The sequence below is a fragment of the Trachinotus anak genome, unplaced genomic scaffold, assembly GCF_046630095.1.
Source record: "Trachinotus anak isolate AG129_WGS33_773 ecotype Australia unplaced genomic scaffold, CSIRO_AGI_Tana_v1 ptg000003l, whole genome shotgun sequence".
Taxonomy (NCBI): domain Eukaryota; kingdom Metazoa; phylum Chordata; class Actinopteri; order Carangiformes; family Carangidae; genus Trachinotus; species Trachinotus anak.
The window spans coordinates 15330570-15349713 of record NW_027273854.1 but is presented as its reverse complement, the minus strand read 5'-3'; the positions used below and the strand labels follow the sequence as shown (position 1 = coordinate 15349713).

The 19144-nt window shown below is 40.4% G+C and overlaps 2 protein-coding genes across 3 annotated transcripts; one reads left to right on the top strand and one right to left on the bottom strand.

The window, feature by feature from the left end:
• Window positions 1-1403: 1403 nt before the first annotated feature.
• pold1 (polymerase (DNA directed), delta 1, catalytic subunit) lies at window positions 1404-11799 on the top strand. The gene is made up of 27 exons (XM_071474007.1): window positions 1404-1534; window positions 2575-2774; window positions 2937-3050; window positions 3334-3474; window positions 3586-3711; window positions 3927-4095; window positions 4230-4344; window positions 4554-4683; window positions 4840-5006; window positions 5116-5220; window positions 5388-5528; window positions 5663-5773; window positions 5974-6165; window positions 6257-6345; window positions 6460-6576; window positions 6961-7074; window positions 7259-7406; window positions 8176-8271; window positions 8464-8601; window positions 9049-9224; window positions 9520-9672; window positions 9763-9865; window positions 9977-10109; window positions 10432-10545; window positions 10772-10824; window positions 11273-11370; window positions 11520-11799. The coding sequence occupies exons 2-27, from the start codon at window positions 2588-2590 to the stop codon at window positions 11605-11607; spliced, it is 3318 nt and encodes a 1105-aa protein (XP_071330108.1). The 5' UTR covers window positions 1404-1534; window positions 2575-2587; the 3' UTR covers window positions 11608-11799.
• A 525-nt stretch (window positions 11800-12324) lies between these two features.
• Window positions 12325-17378, bottom strand: LOC139618245 (GTPase KRas). 2 transcript variants are annotated; one of them, XM_071474014.1, is made up of 5 exons: window positions 17078-17378; window positions 16713-16825; window positions 15604-15782; window positions 15067-15226; window positions 12325-14917 (listed from the first exon to the last, which is right to left on the bottom strand). In XM_071474014.1, exons 2-5 carry the CDS (start codon window positions 16821-16823, stop codon window positions 14804-14806), a joined length of 564 nt encoding a protein of 187 aa, XP_071330115.1. In that variant the 5' UTR covers window positions 16824-16825; window positions 17078-17378; the 3' UTR covers window positions 12325-14803. The 2 variants fall into 2 exon arrangements, with proteins under 2 accessions (XP_071330115.1, XP_071330117.1); XM_071474016.1 differs by having other exon boundaries at window positions 14664-14917; window positions 16713-16865; window positions 17078-17216.
• Between the last annotated feature and the right edge of the window lie 1766 nt (window positions 17379-19144).

The window sequence follows — 19144 nt, the reverse complement described above, 5'->3', positions numbered from 1 at the left end:
TTCTAACTCCACCACCATCCTCCCTTGAGAGGCCTTCTTAACAGGCAGGGTCTATGTTGGTAAAGCTGCTGAAAATAAGTGAGTGGCTCTGCGGTCACAGCGTAAATTTATCAAGCCCCTGAGTCCAGGACAGATCCTTTCTGCTGAATGGAAGTGTCCTCCTGACAGCTTCAAAACTGTGGATCTGTGGCAGGACGTGAAGGCGCTACCAACTTTCAGGGATAAGTTTAACAGACACAAATGGATGTATGAAAAGATCAGATTATCATCATCACTGGCATCCAGGCACAGCATACCTATGTTTTCAGTTCTAAGGCATTTCTACATCTGATTTGTTGGGATATTCAACGAATTTGAGTTTAAGGTGAAGAGCAATGACACCAGCTCACCAGTTACGTTAGCTTTAAATGTTCCTATTACAAACTCTGAACATGACGTGACTGATTTTCTTTACCTGCTAATTATCTACTCAATTGATTTATTCATTTGTTGGTCTATAAAACATCCAATACAGTGTAAAATTTCACAGAGCCCAGAGTCATGTCATCAAGTGTCTTGTTTTATCCATCCAAAAACCAAAATCTAATTATTTTCACTTTTCGATCATACAAGGCAAGGAAAAGTAATTGTCACACTAAGGCACCTAGGACCGCCATGTTCAAGATGTTTGCTGGACCTAAATGATTAACTGATTATCAAAAAAAGTTAGCAATCATTATGCATCGATCAACTAATACAATAACTGACTAATCAATCAGTTAGAAACACACTCTGAGGTACTGATATTTTTAATAGTAGTGTGTCACAGTGTGTGATAATAATATTATGTGACCTCCAGTCCAGAAGGCTCCAAACTGAGTTCATCATTAACCAAAGTAAATATTGCCATTTAAAGGTCTGGGGTAATATCTGTGCATTATTAAACACTGTTGCTTTCCCCATACTTACTGCATTATTATTATTATAATCCAAAACCTGACATCAAGTAATGTCAGATATCTATCTATCTATCTATCTATCTATCTATCTATCTATCTATCTATCTATCTATCTATCTATCTATCTATCTATCTATCTATCTATCTATCTGTCAAGCTTAAAATGTTTACCTCCTTGTTTGTAGGAGGGTTGCTGTGTGTATAATTTCGTGCCTTTAATTTAAATATAAATAGATAAAGGATTTAGTTTTGGTAAGTTGTTAATCTTGCATATAGATAATATAAAAACATAAATAAAATTCAAAGACTTTTTTCTGTAGTTGTGGAGCCGTTTTCCCTCCCTCTTTGCTGCGTGCACTCTGACGTAAATTTGCCGGGAACACACGGTCTTTTTAATTTATGAGGTATGGACAAGCTGCGTACTACTTCCTCCTCATTACAACTGAGTTTCCGCCCTGCCTGTGTCGTCACTGTCCATTGCTTCGCTATTGGGTTCAGTAACAAAACGGAAATTTTCCGCGCTTTCGCCGGTGAAAGTTCACAAATTGAAGACGAGTGGCGGGAGCTGTTGTCAACCGGGGGGCTGTTGTCAAGAGGTAACTTTTATAGGTATTTATATCTGTCGTTAGAAAAGCATCGGCCGCTGACAACTTGTGTGGGCAGGTTTCACAGAGAGCTCAGTAACGACTAGATAAGATCGGTCTTGGCGCTAGACTGTTGTGTGTTTACACTCGCTCTTGCTAGCTTTCTGCTGTAGCTTGTTACAAAAGAAAGCAGCTGCAACAACAACAAAAAAAAAAATATCTCGACATGAAGTTTACCACTGGAACACTTAAGTTAACATATATTATGTCTTACAAAGAAATGTCGACTTTACACCATTCACATGTGGATGAATTATCAACATTAGCCGTAAGTGCACTTAACTGGAATAGCGCAGCTAACTACAGCACCTCGTTGTGATGATGACTGTAACCTGATGTTGTGTGTTACGAGGCGGACAGCAACAGCCATGCTCGGAAAATGCCTGAATGACTACATTGTGTGCAGAATGGAGGGAAATCTCTCATATGCTGGGGCTTCTTCTTACCAACCACATGACCTTTTTACATCATTCCTACTATGATTTAATGTCCTGCTGTGTCGCTGTTTACCTTCCTTACACTGCTTCATTCTCCTTTTATGTTGTTTATGGTTCCCATTAATGTTACGCCACTAAGAAAACAGCCTGTACTTGGCCTATTATGTATCACAATATATATATATATATATATATATATATATATATTTGATATCTGACAGCAGTGTAATTTAGTTTCACTAGTATTCACAGTAAGCCCACCATAACAATCACGGTTTCTAAGCATATGCTGTATGTGCCAAATATATTCTGACAGTGCAAGGAATATTAACACAAGCATTATTAAGTCATTGTTTCTTTTCCTTTCTGTCCAAGCTTTCATATTGTATGTACAGTATTGTCTTGGCTGGTTTTCTTGGTTTCAATACCTATGCCTTATTCTGACTATATTCATTACTGCTATCATCAAGGGTTTATTGCTATGTTATCATATGTGCCTGCTTAAATTTTTTTCTCTCTCTAATCATCTTCCTTAACATGTCTTCTGTCTATAAGGTTTGTTGTTGGCATGGATTATAAAAGACGCAATGGCGGCCCTTACATGGGCGGTGCATCTCAGGCCAAACGGGGTAAAACGGCAGGTGAATGGGAGGACAGTCCATCGCAGTTTGAAGAGGAATTATCCATGTTTGATGATGCAGAGATGGAGGCAGAGGGGATGGAGGGGCAGGCAGGACATGATGTTATTCCTGTCGGTGAGTGATGCACAGAGAAGTACACAGCCACAGGTGGCAGAGATAGAGTTTTGTAAATGATATGCAGACCTGTTTGTTTGTTTCAACTTCTCATAATTCTCTCGCTTCTTAGCTGTACCCCATTTACATAATGAATTATTTATTACCTCCTTGTTCTCTCAGGTGACCTCTTCTCAACAAACATTAACCCTCGCTGGCAGCGGCCTCATGCTCCTACAGTGGACCCATCATCTGATACTTTGGTGTTTCAGCAGATTGACCTCGACTATTATATAGGTAATTATCACAAAGGGTTTATGTTGAAGCCAGAACCAAGATAACATAGACTTAATTCTGTGACATATGCCGTCGTTAGCATTATAAAAATGAGGTTAATCATATTACGTAGAGCTGTTCCAGATTCACATAGTTTATTCTCTGTTTTCAACTATTTCACACATATTTGATTTATTATTTGGATCTAAACAAGGGTGTAGAACATAACCATCTACTCTAATGCTCCATTGTTGTATGCGAGAAGAAATGGTACCAAAGTTGCTCTCTCCTTTTTTTTATGCAGGGGCTGCAGTGGCGGGCATGCCCGGACAGTTACAGGGAAAGGTCCCGATCATTCGGATGTTTGGGGTGACAGACAGTGGCAACAGCGTTTGCTGCCATGTTCATGGTTTTGCGCCTTATTTCTATGTTCCTGCACCAAGTGGTGAGTATTAGTTGTTGTTGTTGTTGTTGTTGTTTTGTTAATATATAAATACGAGTGTGTGTCACTGTCAGTAAATATTTAATAATAACTCTTTCTGTTTTCTTTGAAAAGGGTTCAAATCTGATTTCCTGGGTGACTTTAAAAGAGAGTTGAACGCTGCTGTCTTGAAGGACATGCGCTCCAATAAGGACAACATTTCCATCACAGTGTTGGCTGTGGACATCACCCGCAAAGAGAGTGAGGACAAATGATGTTCAAATACTCTCATGTATGGTCTTTGATCTAACTAATTCAAACTCAGAAGGCTGATCCTAGTTACAAAGGACATAATAAATAAATTGACCTCCTTATATGAAGCTGTTATTGATGATGTAATTTTCTTACTTTATACTATGACTCTATGCTTTCACCGTCAATTGAGAATCTAAACTTCTTTTTTCCTTCTCCTACAGGCATGTATGGTTACCATGGGAAACGCAGTCTGGATTTCTTGCGGATAACCATGGCAATGCCTCGTCTCATTGCGCCTGCAAAGAGACTGCTGGAGCAGGGCTTAAAGTTTGGACCTTTCCCCGTCCAGTCTTACCAGTCCTACGAGGCAAATATAGATTTTGAAATCAGGTGTGTGTGTGCAATAGAGATTCTGCTTAACACACTGACATGTCTGGCTGAATATCTCTCTACTTCTAGTCTTGAACATGTGATCGGGGAAACCTACCTATTTTTCAGCTAAATGAACCTTTCTGTGTTGTCAGGTTTATGGTGGACAGTGATGTGGTGGGATGCTGCTGGATTGAACTTCCCAAAGGCAAGTACAGGGTGCGCGAGGAGAAGAGCATGGGGGACACAGATTCTCAGTGCCCGGGCAAGGTAGGTCTTTTTAATGTCTTAACGTCATGACGCAATCTGGCTTGTGTTTATGCTGCTCAGTTGTAGACCTGGCTGGCATGTAGGCAATATATCCAAAGATGAATATCTCGATACAGTCCAGCCCAAAGTGGTTCACTTGGTGCTATCTGTTTTGTCTGGCTTTCATCAACAGTGTTCATGAACTTTCTCTTCCTATTTTTGGTCATCAGGTGTCCTTGTGTCAATATGAGGTGGATGTGGGATGGATGGATTTGATAAGTCACCCAGCAGAGGGAGACTGGCAGAGGATCGCACCACTCAGGGTCCTGAGCTTTGACATCGAATGCGCAGGAAGAAAAGGTGCAGTTCTTTATTTATCTCTGGGTTTCTCATCATACAGCATGCAATCTGTTACCCCAGCATACATTTTAAACACATAAACAAGGCCTGATTATAGGTGAAAGAAAAGCAAATGTAGAGTTTGACTAACTTGGATTTTAACTCTTTTCTTTCCAGGAATCTTCCCAGAGGCAGATAAAGATCCTGTGATTCAGATAGCATCTATGGTCCAGCGTCAGGGTGAGACAGAGCCCTTCATTCGCACCGTGTTCACCCTTCAGTCATGCGCCAGCATTGTGGGCTCTCAGATATTGTGCTTCACACAGGAGAAACAGCTGCTGCAGGTAAATATGTCAGCTTCAGTAAGGCACTGAAAGACAAACACATTTTGATGTTTTCTTCACTCCCTTCTGTAATGTTTTGTTGTTTGTCTGTTAACGTCTGTGTGAGCAGAGCTGGGCAGAGTTTTTGAGGACAGTGGACCCAGACATCATCACTGGATACAACATTCAAAACTTTGACTTTCCCTACTTGCTGAACAGAGCTGCTGCTTTAAAGGTTAGATGAGGCCACATTTATTTATTTCTTTGATCCAGTACCAAAGCCTCAAATGTTCTTGGCAGATTAAGCATCTGTTGAGTGTCACTTAACTACCCCTGTAAAATGTATTTGAAGTAGAAATCTCCCTTTTATGTTTGGAATAAAACATCCCTAAATGTGTTTAGGTGAACCTGTTTCCCTACTTGGGCCGAGTGCGAGGAATCAAGTCAGTCTTGCGAGATCTAAACTTCCAGAGCAAACAGATGGGCCGCAGAGAGAACAAGACCATTAACATGGAGGGCCGAGTTCAGTTTGATCTGCTGCAGGTCAGAACTTACTATTGTATATTATAATTAAACAACAGTTAAGTTACCATACCGGTAATATTTGGTGCATTGCTTCAATTAGTTGATTCAGGAAAAGACTGAGTGTAAACTGACTGGGGTGTCCGTGTTACCAGGTGCTCCTCAGGGACTATAAACTGCGCTCATACACACTCAATGCTGTGAGTTTCCACTTCCTGCAAGAACAGAAGGAGGATGTACAGCACTCCATCATCACTGATCTGCAGGTAACCTTGTTGCTCCTGGAAGAGAGCTGGCTGTCTTTCAAAGCTCTGCAGATTTGACCGCCCTCATTAATCAGTATTTAAACATTTGGGTGATATTTCTATAATGCCGTCAAAATAAATATGTGAGCTTCTTGAAGAAACCTGTTGCTGTTGTTGTAGTCACTCATCTGTTGTTCTCCCCTTCTCCACCTCCATCTCAGAATGGCAACGAACAGACTCGCAGACGTTTGGCTGTCTACTGTCTAAAAGACGCCTACCTCCCACTGCGCCTGCTGCAGAAGCTGATGTGTGTGATTAACTACATGGAGATGGCCCGAGTGACAGGTGTGCCTCTCACGTACCTGCTGTCAAGAGGACAGCAGATCAAAGTTGTCTCACAGCTACTGCGACAGGTAACAAAGGCAAACATATGGAATTACTGAATAGTTACTGAATACATGCAGCTTTAAAGATGATCACTCTTAAGTGTTTGTACATGTTTAGGCCATGAAACAGGACCTGGTCATGCCTGTTGTAAAGACGGAAGGAGGAGAAGACTACACAGGAGCCACTGTCATTGAGCCAGAGAAAGGGTATGTAAGTCTGATGTTTGTTTATGTGAGTGTTTGACGCCTCTCTTGGTTTTATGGGTTTTGTAGGCACAAGCTTGTCATATTCCTTCCCTCACCACCTTCTTCTCTGTGTAGGTATTACAGCGTTCCCATTACCACCCTGGATTTCTCCTCCTTGTACCCGTCCATCATGATGGCTCACAATCTGTGCTACACCACCCTGCTGCAGAGGGGCTCAGTGGAGAAATTAGGGTCAGTATTTCTTTTTTATTACTCTATATGGTAGGTTATCTTGAGAATCTGTGAGCAGTTTGCCTTTCTGAGGTTATTTTTTTCCTGCTCAGACATCAGTTTGAGGCAACTGTCAAAAAACTAATGAGTCATTAAAGTTATCAAGGGTAGGGGTGGATTTAAAGAGCTTTACATTTTCCTCTATCGTATTCTGTCAGGTGAAATGTTTAGCCACCGTACAGACTTTTGTACCTGAAACACTGAAATGCATAGCAACTTAAGGTAGTGTAATTCATTAATTCTTCTTTGATTGTTTCTCAATGACCAAGTAAGCATGCATTTAGATGCATTTGTCTAGTATTGACAATGTGAACAAATAAGTGAAGTGGTTGATTGTGTCTTCAGCCTGTCACCTGAGGACTTCATCAAGACTCCGACTGGTGATCAGTTTGTGAAGAGCTCGGTGAGGAAAGGACTTCTACCTGAGATCCTGGAGAACCTGCTGTCTGCCAGAAAGAGGTTTGAATCAGTTCAAATAAGTGACAACAACATATAGACCTGAACTTTAGCGAGTAGTTAACTTTTTGATCCTCTGGTTCACAAGTAGTGAATATTATATAAAGCGGAAAAACATTTTGTTGGTGTGCCCATAAATCAGCCAGATGTGACTTCCTTCTCAGTTTGTCCCTCGGTCTTTCCACAGGGCTAAAGCAGAGCTGAAGAAGGAAACTGATCCTTTCAAGAAACAGGTGCTGGATGGCCGACAGCTGGCCCTCAAGATCAGTGCAAACTCTGTCTATGGCTTCACAGGGGCCCAAGTGGGCAAGCTGCCCTGCCTAGAGATCTCCCAGGTGAGCACTTGACTCTGCATGAAAACTCGGAATGACACAAGTGACTGCACTTTACGTTTACATATTTATATAGTGTGATTAGTGTGAATAATTAATTCATTAGCTGAAGAGCACTGCGGCCTTGTTTACCCTTACATTTGTTAGCACAAGAAGCCCTATGTTTTCAGTTGCAGCCAGTAAATCCAGAGTTGAAAACTGTGGTGTTGTCAAACAGGGGAAAAACCCAAACAAGTCCTGTGTACACATCCAAAGGAGGGTCAAAGGTTGTATGATTGTACTGTTGTACTTCAAATCCACTTTCAAACTTATAAAATCTTTACAATGCCGAGCCTACACAACTGTTTGTCATTCATGCTAAATGAAGTTGTCCCCATTTCAGTTGTTGTCACTCTTCCCACTGTTCTGCACAGATGTGAAATTGGAGCAGAAGCGGTAAAAAGCAAAGATGTAGTGTGAAGATTAATGTTGAAATAGAAACCACAGAACAGGTGGTGGCAGAAATGAAAAGAATTAAACACAATAGACCTACTCTAAGTGTAAAAACTAGCTGCTTAACTGTTTCTTGCTTTGTTGTGAAAAGTTGACATAGATAAACAAGACCCTCACAGAGAGTGGAGACAACTGCATGAGCAGTTTTGTTGCACATGTTTTTCTCAGTCACTGAAACTCATGACCTGTAAAGTGGCTGAAGGTTTTGCTCTGTGGCCAATGAAAGCTTACTCCAACACCACAGGTAATTTAGTTAAATCTTTTGTTTTGTCTCATCCAGAGCGTCACAGGTTTTGGAAGGCAAATGATTGAGCAAACCAAACAGCTGGTGGAGTCTAAGTACACAATTTCCAATGGTTACCAAGGTGATGCCAAGGTGAGGAACACATGTGGTTCCCCTCCACTAATACAGAACCAAACTTTGATCTTTTGTTCCTTTTTTTTGTGATTAAAATATCACATTTGTAACGTGATAACACAGATAACGTATCAGATTTGTTCATTTCTGGAAGGTGACACTGACGTGTGTCTGTTTAATTTTATTTTTCATCTGTTGTCATCTGTTAAGGTCATTTATGGGGACACAGACTCTGTAATGGTGAAGCTTGGAGTTGCAACAGTAAGGGAGGCCATGGATATCGGGAAAGAGGCAGCAGAGTGGGTGTCGTCCCATTTCACTCCACCCATCAAACTGGAGTTTGAGAAGGTACAATAGCAGTCCAATACACACACACACACACACACACACACACACACACACACACACAGAGTCACATTTGTCCCAGTAAAATTTGTAACTGAGGCCTATCATTCATGTGTCCCAACCCAATTTAACATTTGAATCTATCAAGTTGGACTCTTTAAAACTGTGAGAATATTTTGGTCATTTCGAGACATACAGAATATTTGTATATCTTAAAAAGGCCTAAAGTGCCCCTTTCCTCTAAAGGAAAGAGTCTAGCCTGCCATCAGTAACATCCATAAAATGTTTTTGTATATGATTTTAGCAAAAACTGTTTTGAAAATCCCCACTGCTATTATTCCAGTCCTCTGACTTTATGTAAAATTCATGTGAACGTAATATATATATTGGTTTATTGCTGCAATTAGTGCCCCCTCGGCTAATAAGAGTTTATTTTTGTCACTTGCACAGGTGTACTACCCATACCTGCTGATCAACAAGAAGCGGTACGCAGGCCTGTATTTCTCCTCCAGTGCAGACACGCATGACAAGATGGACTGTAAAGGCATTGAGACTGTCCGCAGAGACAACTGCCCTCTGGTGGCTAACCTCATCAACACCTGTCTGCAGAGAATCCTCATAGACAGGTACACACACACACTCATTGCACATCAGTGCATCTTTTAAGAGGTGCTCCTGTGATTTCCTCTTTTCATGATTTTTATTGGTCTTTGTTTATTTTATGTAGTCCTTTTTGACATACTGAATAGAACTCAATGGAGTGAAAGAATTGAAAATCGTGACATACACCGTTTGCAATTTTTTAAAATCAGATATTTGGCTTCTAAAAAAAAACTCACTTTCAGTCTTACTGTTTGGTTGAACCTTAACGGGAGCTGTTGATGCTGTGTAAAACTAACACAGCTGATGTGATGTGTTTAGGGATCCGCAGGGTGCAGTGGCTCACGCAAAAGAAGTGATCTCAGACCTGCTGTGCAACCGCATCGACATCAGCCAGCTGGTCATCACCAAGGAGCTGACACGCACTGCCCAGGAGTACGCTGGCAAACAGGCTCACGTGGAGCTGGCAGAGAGGTCTGAGACACTTTATTTTAAATAACACTCAAAGGGAAAATAACGTGTGTGATATGGGTGAACCGACACTTTAATATCGATGTTTAACAGGATGAGGAAAAGAGATGCTGGCAGCGCGCCCAACCTGGGAGACCGAGTTCCTTACGTCATTATCAAGGCGGCAAAGGGAGCAGCAGCATACATGAAGTCGGAGGTCTGCAGTGTTGTCTTTGATTGATTTTTTTAATGTGCACATTTGTTTAATTTCCTTATAATAAATATTTAATCCTGACGATGATCCTGATTCTTCCGCATGTTGTGTCAGGACCCAATCTATGTGCTGGAGAACAACATTCCCATCGACACCCAGTACTACCTGGAACAGCAGCTGTCCAAGCCCCTGCTGAGAATATTTGAGCCCATCCTGGGAGAGAGCAAGGCAGAGAGTGTCCTGCTCAGTGAGTCCAAACACACTCACATCATGGCCTTGTTGTTACAATTTAGGCAAATTAGCTTTTGAGCATTATTCTTGACAATTTAAAGTATAAACCACTGACTGAGTAATCTATAGACTAATCATCAAAATAATCAGCATCTGCAGGGATCCTCAGACTCAAATGTAACATTTTCAACTTTATAACAACTTAAGTGTTGCCAAAACACAAGGCGATATAATGAAGACTAGTTACTAGTTAAATTGATGAAACTTAACTTGTTCTGTGTCATCTTCTCAAGGTTTTTGGATTTTAATGGCGCTGTTGAATTTGTGGTGTGTTTCAGAGGGTGACCACACACGCTGTAAGACTGTGTTGACCTCGAAGGTCGGGGGCCTCATGGCATTCGCCCAGAAGAGGAGCACCTGTATCGGCTGCAAAGCTGTGCTCAAGACGGACAGTACGTGTGCTCAGTATTTTGAGATTATTTTTTCTCTACTTTGATATTCCCTTTGTGACTTTAGGTGAGACTTTGAATTAAACAAGATATTTTGCTTTTGGATAAACAGTAACTCTTCATTTTTTGGGCATAAGACCAGTTAATCTTTATATTTGTATATACAGTAGGAAGTTTGGGTGGGGGTTTTATATGATGTGTGCAACATCTAACACGTGTGTCGTTGCAGCGGCTGTGTGTGATTTCTGTAAGAAGAAGGAGTCTGAACTGTACCAAAAGGAGGTAGGCAAGATGAATGACTAAATAAATTACTTGATGTTTTGGTTTTCTTCACTAACAGTCATTTAGTGAATTTCCAGGCAGCCACTGCCTGGAAATGTCTTATTTCCAGGCAGTGGCTGTCTGGTGTTTATGTCCATATTGCCCTCTGGTGGAGCTCAGTGATTTCATTAAGAAGAATGTGATATCAAATGTATTTTAGTAAATTTAGTTAAACACTGCATCATGCCTATTTTAATATCATATAATCAAACAGAGTCTAATTTGATAATTGTTTACTTCTGGGCTGCTATAGATCAGTGTGCTGGTTAAAATGTGTTTTTTTTTTTTTAACACCACAAACTATTAATACATTAATTTGATTGTTTTAAATTTGTTACCAGAGGACCAAGGGGGTGATATGCAAAAACAAATGTGTAATGTGTAGCTAACATTTAGGTTTTAATTACAGATCTTTCACTTGAACGCACTGGAGGAACGTTTCTCTCGTCTGTGGACTCAGTGTCAGCGTTGTCAGGGCTCCCTCCATGAGGATGTGCTCTGTACCAGGTACATATACAGTACACAAGCACATATTTAGTATAACTGTGTAATACTAATATCATTTAGTATAACTGTGTTTATTGTGGAATCATGGCTGAGCACACACTTGCAGTCCTTTATCTCCAGTAACACTGTCCCTCCTCGCTCCCCTGCAGCCGGGATTGTCCCATCTTCTACATGAGGAAGAAGGTTCAGAAAGATCTGGATGACCAGAGTAAGCTGGTGTCTCGTTTCGGATGGTGAGCAAGGGGCACACACACTCTCATTCCTCCTGTGCCTCATTTCAGATAACTTTGGACTCTTTGTTTTTCTTTTTCTACGTTTTTTTAGTGCTGTGAAAATGCATATATATCGCACTATTTGCTATATTTTCTAATATGAATAAAGTGACATTAAGTAGTATCTTTTTGTAAAATAAAACCAAAAAGCAATCTACTCTTTTTGGGCTTTCAGGAATGATCATTACTTATTTAACAATCATTGCAAAAAACACATTTGAAGTGATTAACCACACTGCCGTCGAACACACCAGAAAGTAACTGTAAATGTGACGTGTCCAGTATGTCAAGAGGTTTATAGTGTATGAACCTGCCTGCTCAGTTGTACATTCCCCAATCTAAATTTGACATCAAAGTAAAAGTGTGGAGTTTTACAGAAATTAAAAGAGGAACTTGATTGGCTTCCTCTTCATCGTTTCACCTCATAAACCACATTCACACACAACCACCTTCCTCTTCACTGATTTGTTACGAAAACCCAGATCATCTTTAACGTTTGAAGGAGAAAACTGGATGTAGTATTTTTTCTTCCTTCTTGAAAGATGTAGAAGAAGAGGTCTGTATGATCAAAACTTACACATCAGATCTGGTGTAAACACACCACTTTCTCTACTTGTTTTGTGTGCTGGGCAGTTCTTTTCATGGACCACATCTTTCGAGAATCAACAAAACAGACAAGATGTAAAAGCTACAGACATTTACTTGTTCATTACAGCAGATTGCATTACAGAATTCACATAGCTGTCAGTGACAGGCTTGTTCAGATCAAATCAAGTTTTTTTTTTTTTTTTTTTTTTTTTAAGCGTTACTCCATATATTTTTTTTTACAATGGAATTACATTAAGTCCAGATGAGGAGCCTGTTGGTTTTACACCAAAGAAAAGTGGGAATCCTTCATAGATGGATTCACCTCTGTTAGCAGGATACAACTCAGCTCATTTTAGTAACTATGTGAACAGCAGTTTCTTAATGCAGATGCTGGGTTTTTTTTAAACTGGGGATAACTGTTTGTAATGCTACAAAAATAGAAATTTAACCATCCATTACATTTACTAGTGATGGTAATTATCAAAGAAGACAAACACTGCTATAAAAAAAAATGGTTGCGCTATTGAATATGCGTATGATCAGATACCATGACTGTCGCTGTGAGACTAAGTTAAACACTGGTTTCAATGGTTTCATGTATTATCACATGCATATTTGCACACACTACATGCTCTGGTAGAGTGTGGTGTAGCATCAACTGTGCTTGGACACAGTGACTTACAACCATCAACAACACTGGGACCGACATATAAATTGCTTTAAAAAGTGGACTTTGGAATACAGTGTGACTGTGTGGAGCAAACAGCAGGGCCGACCTGTCAAATGACGAGTTAATGATGGAAACAGGCAGCAGATTTCAACCAATCATTTGACACAGCTCTCAGTCTGTTATTCTTCAGTTCCTGATGAAACACCATATTCCTGAGTAAACTTTTAAATGGCCCTACCACTAATCCTAAATTTTTACAAAAACTAAACACATAACAGGAAATGAATAAAGTGCACCTAGGAGTCTGGAACACAATTGAGGCTTTCGTTACTGTGGTGATGCTATTCAGGGCTCTGTTTTAACAGTCCAAAACACACAGGCTAAAGCGCATGGCGCAAGTGCATTTAGGGTGTGTCCATGTCCACTTCCACTATTTCAACAGCGGAAAAAACAGTTGCTGCGCCAGGCACGTGGTTCAAAAGGGTTCTGTTTACTCTCTTAATTAATCATGGGAGTGTTTTGGGCGTAAAATACAATAAACTGATCAGAATGCCATCTCCCATTCCCTTTAAAAGCCAGCCGCGCTTGGCACATTGCTATTATAAACGGCGCAGTGTTTCACAGGGAGCATGCTTGTGACGAGTCAATTACATATTGTGACTGACCAGTGAGCCCAGTCCTGGCAAGCAGCACGCGTGGGAAAGGAAGGGCCGAGCTAATCGATGCGCCGCTCACAGCTCTACAAAGAAGCAACGGCACACATCACAACATTCTTTTACGTTATATTATAAAAGGTGTACTTAAATTTTCAGTTCGTTATGAAACTGTGTTGGGACTAATTTAATCTATGGGAATCGCTGTGGCAGATTTCCCAGGTAGTAAAAGAGTGCTCCGACCCTCTGAGTCTGTATTTTGACTTGTCCAAACTTCTGAAGTGCATTTCCAGCACACTCTGCTTGTAACAGGCAGCTGCTGTATGTTGCGCACCCGTTCACATGGGCACATATTATCCTTGATAATGCACCCTTAAAACAAAAGTGAAATACTGTGCCAATGACTTCAGACTTTTTGCTGGTCAATCGCTTTATGCTACCTCCAGAAAGCGATGCGACAACAATGCACCTGACCACACAAGTGTATCTGCTATTTGAACAACGTGGGAACTGGACGGGAAAATGAAAACTGCCTCAGACTGAAACTTGCGTTTTGCTTTGTGCTGGGTGTAAGATAGGGCCCACTGTCTTTGTGTGGAAAAAAAAAAATCCAACTATACACTGCTGTTGTGTTTCAAGCCCCAGAGGACACACAAACCTATGGAAAAAAAAACAGAAGGGGAAGACAATAAACATCTGTCTGGAAGCAAAACGGGAAAAAAAGTATCCAAATCATTCAGGTACTGTTTTCTCATGAAGTCGAATGTACGCTGAACAGCACATTGAGTTCTTAAAAAAAAAAACCCTTGACCCCTAAAGTTAAGAGGAGCTGAAAACACTGGCCGGACGATTTATCATTAGAAAAAGAGAATTATCTGTACAGACAACATCTCACAGGTTTTCGAAAAAAAAAAAATTCTACCACAGACTCAAATCATTTTTTTTCCTTAGCCAAAAAAAAAAAACAAAACATACCACTCAACTTAAACTGCAGCCTCTAATTGTTTGATCATCAAAACAAAAAAGCCAACTGAATTCACAGCGTTAAACGGACTCTGCACATTGGATGGATATATGGCAAATCTTGTAGCGACATACTGTTAGTGGAAACTGTGACAGCAGTAAAAAATGGGCTTTGCCGCGCCTGCTTCCCTGTCTGGATGTCTCCAAAGTGACAGAAGAGGTGCAGTGTGTGAGAGGGAGCATGAAACAAGTGCCATAAAGGATGCCAGTGCTGTGTGTGTGGTTTGCTATAGTATAATGCAGTGTCTCTGAGTGTTCTTCTTGCTCTTCTTGTTGCTGCGGTTGGTCTCCTTATATCTTCTAATCTCCCGTACCAGCGAATAGAAAGCTTCTTCCACTCCCTGCAAGACAGAAACAGAAAAATGCACATTTGTTACAAGTGCAAATTATGTTGTTTTGTTAATTATTAGTTTTATCTAATATTTACTCAAACAAGACACAGGCTTGCCTTGATGCAAAGTGAACGCAGGTTATCGTCTTTCCTACGTACCTGTCTGGTCTTGGCAGAGGTCTCGACAAACGGCACACCGTAGCTTCGTGCCAACTCTTGCGCCTGTCGCGTCTCCACAGTGCGGGTGCTCAGGTCGCTCTTATTCCCCACCAGTACCATGGGAACACTGTCACTGTCCTTCACCCTGTTGATCTGCTCTCTGGGGTGGAGACACACACAACAGCACCTCAGAGATTGAGGCCACCCTGCTCTCTGAACAGTGACTTACAATCACCTGCCCTCAGAGGGGGCATCAGCTGACAATCTCAGCATTTAAAAGATATGAATATGAACCAGACTGTAGCATACAAATGGCCCTAGTGAACTTGAAACCACTCTCAGCCTGTTGGTAGATATGTGTTACAGATAATTAGCAGTGCAGTTCCTTCTAGCCAGGAAGTAACCTAGACTGTCTGAACCCGCATAGCATAGTATGGTGCAGTAGATAAAATTAATTTGACAGTATTACTTAAGCTCCTCTCTCCAGCTGTGTTTCATTACTGAAACAGCAGTCTGCATCCATGAAGCATCCTGTACCTGTAGAGGTGAACATCCTCAAAGGACTTGGTGTTGTTGATGGCAAACACACAGAGGAAGCCCTCTCCTGTCCTCATATACTGGTCCCTCATGGCGCTGTACTCCTCCTGACCTGCAGTGTCCAGGATGTCCAACAGACACGTCTCTCCGTCAATCACCACCTGTTTTCTGTACGAGTCCTGTAACACAGCATCAGCGTGAATATGCAAGCAGTGCCTGACATGTCTGCCAAGAAATCTGACAGTGGATTGCATCATACTGATTTCCATAATTTTTTTTTTTTTTCTCACAGTTACACTGCTCTTAACTTACAACCTGACATATTTAACAGTCTGAAAAGATATTTACAAGAAACTTGTGACTTCTCGGCAACGATGTGAGAAACAAAGATGTCACAGTAGATTTGTGACAGTACAACCTGTTGTTTCCTAGAGTACCTTTTTTTTTTTTTTTTTTTTTTTTTACAGATAGCATAAATAAAACAGTTGAAATTATCTCCAACTTTCCCAGCTACAACATTAAAATATATCTTACATTTTTACACATCAGCAATAATAATCATATAATGTAAGATCTAATTAACTGGCTCCCAGGCATTATAAAGCATAATGAATACATTCACTTCTAATAGTCAACAATTTTATTTACAGAACTTTTGAATGCAGGACTTTGACTTCCAATTCAGCATTTTTACATTTACGTATTGCGCCCTGCACATAGAAATGGCCACCCTACATGAACTTATAAGAACTTAACACACATCTGCAGCAGTGGATATGAATTCTCACATAAACACAGAACTTTGTGTCTTGTCCCAAGCTTTGCAAGTAAAATACTGCAAACATAAAAGCAAATACTTCTTCCACCACTTTTTATTCAACTTGCCTTGTGGCTCAATGGGAATTACATCACTTAGGATATATTGGATGATATCCACTACCAGATATGACTTTGCAGTGTGTGTTAAAAACTGTAAACCAACACGGTGCCATGGTCCAGACAGAGAATAACTCACACTGTGTAGTCTCATGTAAAACTCAAGATTACTGTTATTTCTTCGGCTATGATTACACTTTCCCCAGGACACTATCTAATATTTGGTTTCTCACCTCGATGGTTGGATCATATTCATCAACGAAGTGGTTCTGGATGAGCTGGATGGTGAGAGCGCTCTTCCCCACGCCTCCTGCCCCCACTACCACAAGCTTGTACTCGGTCATGCCTGGAAAGGATCAAGCCAACAGGTTTCACACCGCATTGATCTGTTAACAAATATAAAAGGTGAATATGAGCACATCTAACCAGTTGATATTGCCCTCTTCCTCCCTACACTGACATGGCGAAGACTGTGACCCAGATTTAAGCCCACTATCTGCTGACGGTGGTTGTCCTCATGTTATTCCTGTTAACTAGTCCCTGAGTCGACATGAATGGGTGCCCATAGTAAAAGAGCGAACTAACTAAACGTACTTACCTTAGTGTGGTATTTAAAACAGTCCGTAAGATGAGAAATAGTTTACGAATGGGTGAGTGAGATTAGCTTGCTACATAACGTTAGCCTGAAACCATTTCCTTGTTCAAAACACTTGTAGAGACACTTGGGGATCGGTCCGCAACTTGTTTTCCTGCCAAGAGTTACGTGTCAAATTACGACCTACAGACTTCCGACTCTACCAGCAAAAATCTAACTTTATGGTATAAATAAATTAAAAGCCTGAATTCGTGCGAGCCCCTATTTGGTCTCCATTGTGATTCATTGTAAGCAGAGCGTTTTCACGTTAATCCCCTCGTCAGGCAACCAATGAAACAACAGCAAGTAGACAGGCGTTGTAAAGGCCCAATCACAGTCGGAGTCTAGATTCTAACCCCGCCTACACCTAGCAAATGCGTCCAATCACAGACAGGGTAGCCCTAACCGGGCGTGGCCTCTGAACCAGACTCGCTGCTCTTACAGATGGTTCCTCTCAGGCACATATTTATACTGATGAGCATCGATAACGGTGTTCACACCCATGTCGGTACTAATTTAATCTGTTCTCTAATTCCAAACATTATGAAGCTTTGCCTCATGTAAATAATAAAGTAGAGTAAATAAACAGTAAATACTATCACAGTGAATGTCGGTCCCTCATTTACACATTGGGCTGTGGTCAGCTCATTATTTAACACCGGCGTCTCCTAGTCATCTTATTTTGAAAGTTGTCACCGGAAGTGTGTGTGGTATCATGTGTAAATCATGTGTTCGCTGCCCACCAGTGGTCACGTTGTGTAACTGCGTGTTGGTAATGATTATATCTCTACAGAGCTGCTGTGGAGACCAGTTCATGTTCATACCAGAACCATGGCAGTTTACAGACCTACTTGATCTTATAAGTGATTATTTGAAACAGATCTAATATTATTTGATATTTTAATATTATTTGTATATGGTGAAAGGGGTCGCTCATATAATGAGCCCACGGAAAATTATCACTACACAGCAGTTTCCATCAGATCTATGAGGCTGTAAGTGGCGTTTTTTAGGTTATTGATTTAGGTAAACACAAAAAAAAAAAAAAAAGCACGCGTTAAAGCAGACATAATGGCATGCTCAGTTCCGGTGATTACTTTCAAAATAAACTTAAGTATAATAAAAATAAACGAAAGTAATCATGAAATTATTCTGTTGAAATTATGATGAAAATTTGCTTATGAAACAGAGTAACAAGACTAATTAATTTGGAAAATCATCCAAATTATAGATTTATTAGAATCTGAAAAGTGCAATAATGCACTTTGTTCATGTGAGATTTGATCTGACAGTGGAGAAACACACACACACACACACACACACACACACACACACACAGAGAGAGAGAGAGGGAGAGAGAGAGAGAGAGAGAGAGGGAGAGAGAGCCCCACCCTCTGGTCCATCATCCTCACTTCCCTTGTCTGTGACGTCCATGTTTCTCGCTTACTCTCCCACCGAGTGCATCTGCTCTCCTATCTAATCTTTGCCTAAAATCATAGAGATAATCCTACATCCATCTGCCCTGAGAGAAAAAGAGAGAGACAGAGAACTGACATTGTGCTCATGATGTAAAAAAAAAAATTCAACACTAATTTAATGCGTCATTGCTGTTTTGGCGTTAAATCCTGATGACATGAATATGCTGAAATAGTGACATCATCTTAAATTGCTTAAATTTTATTATACACAAGGATATCTCACATATACATCTTTTATACATAGAATATTTTTCACATTTCCGCATGTTTACATATTATCATTTCCTTTTTTTTTTTTTTTTTTTTTACACTGATTCCCAGCAGGTATAATCACACTTTTCATCAAGAAGGAGGAGGACAACACTGGAACAGCCATAAACAGAGACAAAGAAGAAACTTGATTGAAAATACACTGGTACAACACTTAAAAATGAAACTGTTCACAGGAATAATCATTCATGTCTTTAAGACATTTCCCTCAAAACAAAATGGTCATTTGAATTTGTAGCTTTTTAAAATAATTTATCAACATACCAACACATTTTACCATTAA

Coding starts and splice junctions, on each gene's coding strand:
- pold1 (XM_071474007.1), top strand. CDS start 2,588: ATGGATTATAAAAGACGCAATGGCGGCCCTTACATGGGCGGTGCATCT. Junction 5,007..5,115: donor AGGAGAAACAGCTGCTGCAG/GTAAATATGTCA, acceptor CTGTGTGAGCAG/AGCTGGGCAGAGTTTTTGAG. Junction 10,546..10,771: donor AGCTGTGCTCAAGACGGACA/GTACGTGTGCTC, acceptor GTGTCGTTGCAG/CGGCTGTGTGTGATTTCTGT.
- LOC139618245 (XM_071474014.1), bottom strand. CDS start 16,823: ATGACCGAGTACAAGCTTGTGGTAGTGGGGGCAGGAGGCGTGGGGAAG. Junction 15,227..15,603: donor GAGGATGTTCACCTCTACAG/GTACAGGATGCT, acceptor TCTCCACCCCAG/AGAGCAGATCAACAGGGTGA. Junction 14,918..15,066: donor CCTCTGCCAAGACCAGACAG/GTACGTAGGAAA, acceptor TCTGTCTTGCAG/GGAGTGGAAGAAGCTTTCTA.